The sequence below is a fragment of the Alligator sinensis genome, unplaced genomic scaffold, assembly GCF_000455745.1.
Source record: "Alligator sinensis unplaced genomic scaffold, ASM45574v1 scaffold690_2, whole genome shotgun sequence".
Lineage (NCBI taxonomy): Eukaryota > Metazoa > Chordata > Crocodylia > Alligatoridae > Alligator > Alligator sinensis.
In genome coordinates, this window is record NW_005843265.1 from 128,644 (window position 1) to 138,979 (window position 10,336).

Here is a 10,336-nt window from a genome sequence, read left to right on the forward strand (position 1 = left end):
CTTTACTAATTAGCAAGGATGTGTATTCCTCCTTGATATAGAGTGCCACTCCCCCCCCTCTCTTTCCTATCCTGTCCCTCCTGTACAGCCTATAGCCCTTGATATTCACTGCCCAATCATGCTTGGTGTCCCACCATGTTTCCATAATCCCCACAATGTCTGGGCTGGTGTCAGCCAGCAGGAGAGCGAGTTCCTCCTGCTTGTTCCCCATGCTACGGGCATTAGTGTAGAGGCATTTCAGGCCTCCAGTAAATGTGTATACTGACCCCCTAGTCCCAGCATTCCCCTGGTCCCCATCTCTTACCTGTTTATCTGCTACGCTTGTCGGTCTGGGCTGGGCTGTAGTTGTGGGCGCCGTTTGGTCTGGTAGTCTGATGTATCCTCCGCCCTCATCTTCCCCTTCCCCCGACGAGCCTAGTTTAAAGCCCGCCGGAGTAGGTCCGCCAACCTAAAAGAGAACACACACTTACCTTTAGGGGAAAGGTGGAGCCCGTCCCATCCTAGCATGTCTCTCGTCGTGATGTGGTGGTCGTGATCGAGGAAGCCGAAACCCGCCTCGAAACACCATTCCCGTAGTCGCCAGTTGGTCTTCGCGACGCATGATTCATGCCGTCTGCCCCGTCCACTCACTGGAAGGATGGAAGAGAAGACCACCTGTGCGCCCATCTCCCTCAGCACGCCCCCCAGAGCTTGGTAGTCCTCCATCAGGCGATCGGGGCTCCTCCTGGCCGCATCATTAGTGCCCACATGGACTAGGACCATGGGGTAATAATCGTTGGGCTGGATTACGGTTTGGAGCATTTGACCCTCCATAGCTTGAAAGCTGGTAAGCTCATAGCCTGAAGGGGTATGTTAGTAGGGAAACCTGTCTGTGTAGTTGCCCTTGACCTAAACATATCCTTCTAGTCAGTGTTAATTCCCTAATGCACCAGCACTACAGGAGAACCTGTTTCATTGTTTCCTTGTGTTCTCCACCCACCCAGTGTGCCTCTCTGTCCTATCCTTTGTAAGCTTCCTGTAGCAGGGACTGTTATCTTGCTCTGTTTGCACAACATCAAGGTGCTATACAGTCTGGGCTGGGGCTGGGGCTGCTGCCCTAATGTAGCTGACCCATTCTTAACTCCATAAGAGTTTGTCTTAAATTTTTCTTCCTACAGCCTCTTCTCTTGAATTGGTTCACAGTTCTCCTCACTGTCATGGTTAATGTTGGAGGGAGGGATTCCTGTGAGGACCAGTATCCAGGATACCACATTTTCTCTATGTAGAGATGAACCATGTATCTCACTAGGAAATCCCTAGACATGCAGAGAGGAGGTATATACTGGAGGGTACCAGACTTTACTTTTCCATGTAGGTACAGCACTCTTGGAGGTACACACCTCTAGCACTGGTGAAGCTGAAGGATTCACCTTTGGCAGGAAGAAAAGATGATGCTCATCTTGAGTCCTCTCAACAGAGAAGACATGGTGGTGCTGTGATATGGAACTTTGTCTATAGGGAGCTTAAAAAATCGCTCTAACTTGGAGCAGTTTCTCAGGTTAGACACCTCACCTCTGAGGCAGTTCTAGCTTAGATCAGTTAGCAGCTGAAGGGAAACAAACTTCTACTATTTTTGTTCTAACTAATTCTCATTGCAAATCAGGCCCAAAATAATTAACCACGCAACACACTCTGAAAGGAATTAGTGTAGTCTTCATCCCTTCTACAGTCTAGATAGTCAAGACTATTTAGCCATATGAATTTTGGGGGGCTCAGTACAGGGGTAATTGGATAAAGTGAATCACCTGAGATGTCCCATGGTCTCTCTGGCCTTAAAATACATTGAACCTATGAAAGAGAGGGACAGCATTTGCTTGCATGTTCCTTCAAGAAAGTGCCCGAAGACTGGATCTTGGTCACTTTTGTGTGTTCATGGAGCACTTTGTACATCCTAATCTAGGATTTCTTGGGGTTCTGAGGAAGTTGGCTGAGCTGTGTGGTGGTCTGTGCCCCTGGAGGTCCCTGCATACCACACAGCTAGTGTGAAACTAGGAGCTCCTAAAGCTTGCTAAGGAGCAAAAGGTCTGTTTTAAATTTCCTCTGCAAGTTATGACATTCCAGGTTCTCTCAGTCTCCCATAGGGTTCCCCAGGCACCTGTTGTAGATCAAGGCCTCCTTACTTTACTCCAGGGCTCTAGCCCAGAGATCTGTTGTTCCTGCTGTGGCTTTTTCCCCAGTAGTGTTGCTTCTCCAGGCTCCAGGGAGAGACCCAGACTACAATCTTTCGGAAAAGAAAGGCTTGTTGATCAGCCTTTCATGTTGCAAGCTTTGGCCAGTTACAAGGAGCCTAGGCCAGTCCACAAAAATGTGGCTAAACAGCAAGCCCCAAAGCCCGTTTCTGAGGGACTGTAGTGTAGACCTTTGCAAATGTGACAACTAGCTTAGTCAGCAAAGTAAAGGAAGCCATCAAGCATAATTAAAGCACAGGGCCTGAAAGGAGATAAGGGCAGACCATACATGAAATAATCCAAATATAGTATATCATAGCTTTATCTTGCAATGTTAGTGATTTATGCAACCAAATGTATTGGATGGTATTTTGCTATAATAGATATATTTTTGTTAAGAAGTTTAGATATTTTGTAAAAACAAAAACAGCCTTGTCAGAGAAGACCATAAACCAAAGGTAAAGAAGAAACAGGCCAGTGTTGAGCAGCATTCCACAATGGGGGAGGAAGGGAGATTAAAAAACCCTCCCTCTTTCTTTCCCAAGGATATAAATCCCAACTAATTGACACCTTCCAAGTCTGCAAGAGATCTGGTTTAGTCCAGTTCCAAAAGTTTCAGTGGAGCAAATTTAAATAAAACCAATCGGAGATCATTTATTAGAATTTTAGAACCAGCCATCTCTAAATATTGGGCATAGGCTGGAGGGAAATTTGGAGAACTAAGAAAATTCAAGAAGGCCTGCTGCCGATCTGTGCGCCACCCTTCTTCCACTACTCAAGTCTCCCCAGCCAGTGTAGGTGAGAATCTATGTTGTGCTGTCATGAGTAGCCTGATAAACTTCGGGATAAGTGTTTATGTATGTTTTCGTGTTTTAAAGTGCAAGCAAATAAAAGGTTGGGCTGTAGGCCTGTTTCTGCCTCTCTTATCAGTAGCCTATCCATAAGGTTACATGTAATCTGGGTAACGTGAAATCTCCACATCTTCCTGTATTGGTTGCTGACCGTTGTGGCCCTTTCAGCAGAAGGGCTAACCTTTTTGGTCCCAGTCTGGAAATTGGTCTATGTAGCAAGCACTTATTAAAACTAATCATCCTGCCCAATGTTTCTGATGCCAATTTAAGAGATGAATATGGAAAAATTGTAAAGAGGTTTACTTTTCCTATATTTATCTATCTATCTATTATATATATATGCAGGTCTGTTGTTTTAGAAATGGAACTAGACTGGGTGCTTAAATATAATTTCTGTAATCTGACTTACTTCCCATCCACCAGCCCAAAGCTGCTGCTTCTGGATTCCCCATAGAGGAAGCCAAATAAACTGTTTGCTGAAATACAAGACCATGGAAATTACTGCTTTTGTACAATCTTGCCAGTTTCTGGCACTGTGTAAAGCTGGCATTTTCCTTCTGGGATGCCCTGTGACTTACCAAATTTGAAGCCGTCTGCAAACTTTGCTAAAAATCCTTAGCAGTTGAAGTGGCAGTTGGAGAAGAAATACAAAATACATTTTTCCTGGCTTATATCACATTACAAAAATATTCCTAGTTTCCAAGTGGCCTTAGCCATTAAGTGTCTCTTGGGAGAGTCGAGTAGCTCTTGTGCTTATCTTGTTGCTGTTTTGAGCTCATATGCCATGGAAGTGAGGGGAGGCCCTGCTTATTAATTCTTATGTGGTGACCTCTCCTGTAAGCCAGGAGATGGGCTGCTCCATCACGGATAGCTTGTGTGCTCACTATATGAATACCTTAATACCTGAAGGTTTCCAAATGGCCTCTGAACATAGATAGCATGCTTTCTCCTCCTGTTAAACCTGGAGGAGCCCCCGAGTTACAGATGCCTGGGAGGCCATGTTGATTTGCCCTTCTGTGAGGTGACGTGCAAGAGAATGTGTAACTGCACATAGAAATGTAAATGTTTCTGGTTCAGTTGTAAGCAAGCCAAAGATATATGGTGCCTAGATGATATAACAATGGAAGCAACCTCGTGTTTATTAACTAAACTACAATTTATATGTGCAGTGCCATCTGCCTGCAGAGGTATGTGATGCCTAATGTTTGGGTTTTTATTTGTGTGTGGCAACCATCACAGACTGGTAAATGAATCCACTCTGCTCTCTGAAAGCGCACATGCGCATGCACCCCCCCCGCCTGCTAACTGGATGTGTTTTACACAGTGTCCTGAGATCTGGTGAACTGTCATTGGGCAGAACCCTGCCTTGAGCACATTCTGTAGTAGGATATGGCAGCAGCCAGTGATACCCACCAGAGGGACAGGATGGGACCTAGATGATCTTCCAGTGTATCTGGCCCTAGACTAGCGATGACTTTAGTGACTTAGTCTGTAATCAGCACTCTGAATTTGAATCCCAAGCAAATGAATTTCCAGTGAAGCTGGTGTAGCAGCAGGCACTTGGAATGGGCAGCAGTATGTAGCACTGGCTGAAGCTTGTGGCTGGCCTTGGTTGGGCAGCTCTTGATAGAGTGTACTGTAAGATGGCAGCCTGCAGCAGAGAAGAAATTCTACTGTCCCTTGGTCAGCTGCCTGTCCTGCGTGTGTGTATGTCCCTCATCTCTGAGCACCTCCTGGGCTTTAATGTATTTATTCCCAAGGCTGTGAAGAGCTACTATTCTTATTTTGTACATATGGGGATCTAAAGTACAGTGGGTTGGCTAAAGTCATAAAGCCAACAGAAGGAATTTGGTTACTGTGGCAGGGCAGGGAAAAGAACCTGAATTTTCTATGGCATAGGCTAGCACCTTAACCACAAGACCATCCTTTCCTCTGGGTGAGCTGTACCTGGGGGAAACCTTGGGATGTTGCTGCTATCTGACTTCTGCAGAGCAGAAGTCAAGGTACCTCTTGGCAAAGGGAGGCCTTTATCCCCTCTCCCTGTTCCAAATGGGAGTCAGAGCTGCAATTCCTGCCAGTTTCTTAGGACATTAGCTGCAGCAGGAGCAACACAAACATCACATGTTAAATGGGCAGCAGCTGCAGTGTCTGTACTGATTGATTGGTTTTTTTTCTCTTTTTTGGTGGGAGTGGGGTAGGGGCAGGAGTGGGGAGAGCTCTAATCACACTAGTCTGGCATTGTTAAGAAGTTGGGGGGGTGTTATATTACTTGTTTTAAGTAATACAGTGCAGATGTCAATTTGCCATTACAGAATGTTTCCTGTTCTGCCTCTCTGATAATCTGTCTGCAGTTCATTTCAAAGGGGACTTTAATCTTGCTGAAATGGCCTACAGTTATCTGGGGCTTTCTACAAGTAATTGTCATTTGTCTTGGACTGAAATGAGGAGTGTCTAAGGGTGTGTCTCTACTGCAGGATGCAGTGTAGTGTAGAGGTGCCTGAGATATGACAGCATGGGATTTCAGCAGTGTAATTTATACTTTTCAGTTGAGTAAATCAGTTCACACAGGGCTATGTCTACACAAGACATTTATTGTGCAGTAGACTAATTGACTGCACAGTAAACATTGCACGTTTACATGTGCACCCCTATTACGCTGGAGTAAACTAATTAACTTCGCAGCAGAATAGTACTATTAAATACAAGTACTGTCCTAGTGTGGAGTTTTTTACTCTGCAGCAGAGCATATGGATGCTGATGTGGCTGGCTGGGGCATGAGCGTGCTTCAGTGCGGGGGCTGCCTGCCAGCTAGCCTAAAGCACCCTTATGCCCCAGCCAGCCCCTCCGCAGCACATTTTGCCAGGGGGAGCAGCTCTAAGCTAGCAGGCTGACCTCCAAGGCTCTCTGCTAGCTGGGGCTGCTCTAACCCAGCTCAATGTCCTGTGCTCACATGTAGATCATGCACCTGAGAGCAATAAACTCTGGAGCAATAAGCTCTAGAGTTTATTCATATACATTAATTTGCATGTGTAGACAAGCCTGCAGAGCCCCAAGTTGCCATGGCTAAATGGTTTCAGTGCCCAAGCTAGTGCTGGTATGTGTGTGGTGTACCACAGTGGATACACCATATGTATGGTCCCTAATGCAATACAGGCAGTCCTCAGACTTACGACACAATTGGTTCCTGAAAGCTGCGTCTTAAGTTCAAATGTTATAATTCAGAACTGATTTTTTTTTTTTTCCCATAGGAAACAATGTTATAAATGGGGGATCGGTTCCTGAACCAAGGCCCAATACCCTATCTTCACCAAAAATAACCCATAATGTTGTACTCAATCAATTATAGATGAGTAATATAGCTACATCAATGTATTTATATTGTAAATAGCAATCACATTAATTTGGAAGGACTTCTTTGAGGTGACTTTGCTGGACTTTTTGAAGGGCTCTTGGTTGAACTTTTTGAAAGGCTCTTGGTTGGAGTCTTCTCAGGAGTCTTGGCTGCAGGTTTTTCTGGAGACTTGGCCGCTTTCTTAAAGAAAGCATCCAAGGAAGCTTGGACAGATGTTTTCCAGGGAGATGGGCAGTGCAGTGAACATGTTCCCTGGCATGGCATTGCATCGGATCAAGCGTTGTAAAGTTGAAACAGGTCAGAAATTTGAAACGGGGTGTCAATTTATAAATGTTGTGTGAAACGTTGTAACTCAAAACATTGTAAGTCGAGGACTGCCTGTACTAGTTTTTGCACTGCCTGCTCTTACTCTTGGGGGAGTTCTGTTAAGCGGGGCAGCAGTAACTCTGGACCTTTCTGGGGTGCATTGTTGAACCAGAGAGGAACGCGCTCCATGTCTGAGCACAGCTGTGCCTTTCTTGTGTAGGAGTTTGGCATCGGTTTGCTGCAGGGGTTCCATGTATCTGAGTGTTGTAGTATCTGGATAAGTACAAATAGGTCAGTATTTGCATTTGTCTTTGGGTATAAAAAGGCTATTTTGCCTTGGGAGGATGCACTCATGGTGCTGAAATAACGTGAGACATGGTGATCTTATGGCATTTCCATCTTCCAGGAACTGAAATATCTTTTAGAAGATGAGACAGTGCATTGTTTTGGCCCCCAAAGCTTTATAAAAATCTACAAATATGAAAGTCATAAACACATAGTGGAAGAATAACTATGTTGTCTTGTGCCAGCTTTGTGTTGCTTGATGTCTCAAGCTGGACTGTTTAACCTTCCTTGGGCTGCCTTTCTGTGGATAGAGCAGGTGATGGCCCCATGTTGTTAGCTTCTGAATCTGATACAGAGTCCCAGCACTGGGGACAGTCTCGGAGAACAGTATCCAGCTTTCCCTGTGTGGGTGCTGTTCCTAGTGTGGTCCCCTCTATTCAGTGTTCTCAAATGTGGATGGGAATTGGAGGGTGCGCTGTGCCTGCTTTTGCTATAGAAATGACTTCCACAGGTTTGCTTTCCCATAAGATGTGATGATGAAGTGCAAGATTGAAATAACTGGATGTACTAGAACAGGAGTGCCCAACCTTTTTGAATGTGGGGCCGGATCACGAACTTTTTATCGCCCAGTGAGCCGGCAAGCCATATTCAAAGACGTCACAGGAAGTGGTATCATATCAGGAAGTGATGTCACGTGACCTTTGACACCAGTGAAGTTGCAGGGGTTGACATGGTGCTGCAGGAGCCGCTTGGCTACAACCGGGTTGACCTGGTGCTGGAGAAGCCGCGGGGCCAGGCCAGGGTTAACCAGGGGCCCGCCTGGCCTGCTGGTGCCATGCCTGGGTTGACATGGTGCTGCAGGATCTGCCTGGGCAGAACCAGGTCGGCACCAGCCAGGAGAAGCAGCATGCAGCCGAAGCCGGCTTCCCATGTGCTGCTGGGGAAGGGGGGGGGGCCGCCAGAGGGAAGCGGTGGCAGAGCTGTGTGCTGCTTGGGACTGACCGGTGCAGTCTTGTCACGTCCTGAGCGGCACATGGCTCTGCCACCCCTTCTGCTGGCCAGTGCAGACCCAGCTGGGCTCCTCCCATCCCCAGCGGCACACGAGAAGTGGACCCCTCGGGGCCTTGCACACAGGTGGCCGAGGCCCAGAGAACCGCAGCACCTGGGGGGAGACTGGCCAGGGGAGCAGGCACCGCTTTGCTGTAGGACAGGGCAGCGGGGCTGGCTTGAAGCGGGCGGGTGAGGAGGCAGGCGCAGGCTGGCAGTGGCAGCGGCCGCTGCTTGGCCTTCCGCGCAGGGCCGCTACCCCAGGCCCTGCGGGGGTAAGCAGCTTCCCTGCCCTGCCCTGCCCTGCCCTTGCTGCCGGTTGGTCTCCGTGCTGCTGCCCCACGCACCGCGGCTCTGCACTCCGCAGTAGTGGCTCTGCGCTCCGCGGCAGTGGTGCTGCCACCGCCGTGGGCCAGATAAAATGGCTTGGTGGGCCGTACGTTGGGCAAGCCTGTGCTAGAACCTCCCCTCTTACCCTTGGCTTTACTCCTCTCCCATAGTCCCCTGGCAGACGTTTCATTTGTCTCATGCTATATGCAAATATTGCACAATAAATCTTTAATGTGCTGACTGGTTACATGTTCAAATTATCATAGGGTACTTCTGCTCCACAAAAATGTTGCCATTTTAATGAGCAACTTCTTTGTGGCTTATCCTCTCCATTCTTATCCAGCAATAAACTGGTTTAATATTTGGCATGCTACTTGTTGTGTGATACTTGCATAGAACATGTAACAAATTAACATCTGCCAGGGGCAGTAGTGAGTTTGGAAATAAGCACTACTGCAGGTGGAGAGGATTTGTAGCCACAAATCGCTGAGTGACCTGGGTGATTTTTTGATAGGGATTAAGGTTTTATACCAGATTGGCCTTTAAAAGCAAATGGGAAGATGGTAGGGACAGCAAAAGTGCTGTTGGCTATGGGCTTAATACCTGCCAGATCTGGAGAAATAGCGTGTGCCTAGGAGCCTGAAAGGCCAGGGTCAAAACTTTCAAAAACAGGCCCCCCCAAAATTGGGAGCTCTGCTGAGGTGAAAGAGCTGTTGAGTCCTGGGGTACTTTGGGAAGCCAGGGGATTTTGGAGCAGAGCTTCATACTCCTAGTTCTGAAAATCCCTGTGATTGTTCCCAAATATCTTTGCCTTTTCTGTAAGGCAAAGATGTCTCCCTGTTCTAGAAATGGGCTAACACTTTCCCACCTCCAGGGTTCACTGTTGCAATAAAGTTTTGAGCTAAAAGGGGCTATGAAAGTGCTAAGCAATGATCTGTCCATTTGGAGCTTGTTGGGCTGGGTCACTGGGGTAAAAGCTGGGAAATCAGATCTAACGAACATTGTCTCCATCGGCACCATGTCTCTCTTCTCAGCAAAGCTCAGCATGCATGGCTTAGGCTGAGTGCCCAGCTGTACCCATTCAGACACCTTCTCAAAACTTTTTATTCTCTTTCCTTTCCAGCGGATCGTTGTAAAGAGGTGCAGCAGATCCGAGAGCAGCATCCAAATAAAATCCCGGTAAGTGCTCCCCCACCTCTTGTATGGGTCTGGTTGAACTGCTCTTTTGGGGTTTCTGATCAGTTGTATGCTGGTGGGCAGAACCCTAAGAGCCACTACCTGGGGTTGTGGTGCTTTGGCCCCCAAGCCAACCCAGTAAACTGCATAAAGATATGCTTTTTCCCATCCTCCCTTGTGCACGTGAGCTGCTCAGTAACACTGATCGGAATAACCCATTGCCCGATGCCACTTCTGCGTCTTGTTACAGCTCAGCATCTGCCTCCCCAAGGGGCAAACAGCTGATTCAACCTCAACTACTTCAGTGGCAGTCCTTGCTGTGCGGGCTGGGCGCGAGCCGGGCCCTTTTTCGTGCTGCACGTGGGCTGCGGCCAGCAGCCCGGGCACGCGGGGTCGGAGAGAGGAGGCGCGTCAAGCTAGAATTAGGCACAGACTCGTAGCGGTAGATTTAAAGATTGTTTACTTACACCGGAGATGGTCGTGGTGTAGGCTGGAAAACTTGCTTGAGTTGCGGTTACAGACAAAGACAACATGAACGGTCACGTGGAGTTTGCTAGGCTCCACGGAAACAGAGCTCCAGATGCTCTGGGTGAGCACGCCACCAAAATCGGAAACTCGTAGATACGTCTTATAAAATTTGTCACTCGAAGACGGGAAGAGGTGGGCGATGGATCAGGTCGCCAAGCTCCTCTGAATCTCACACAGGGGTCTTTATTTCCCTGCCGTGTACCCAGAGTCCCCACGAGATGGATGTGGAGTCCTCTTCGGCTTGGGCGGAAACC

At 47.7% G+C, this 10,336-nt stretch overlaps 1 protein-coding gene across 1 annotated transcript in view; it reads left to right on the plus strand.

Moving 5' to 3' along the window:
- Nucleotides 1-10,336, plus strand: part of MAP1LC3A (microtubule associated protein 1 light chain 3 alpha) — a gene marked incomplete at its 5' end in the record, with an annotated part of 47,347 nt that overhangs the window by 11,019 nt on the left and 25,992 nt on the right. The window contains one exon of the mRNA XM_025194625.1: nt 9,502-9,557. Within this exon, the coding sequence (XP_025050410.1) occupies nt 9,502-9,557 (56 nt within the window). The remainder of the gene's footprint in view (nt 1-9,501; nt 9,558-10,336) is intronic.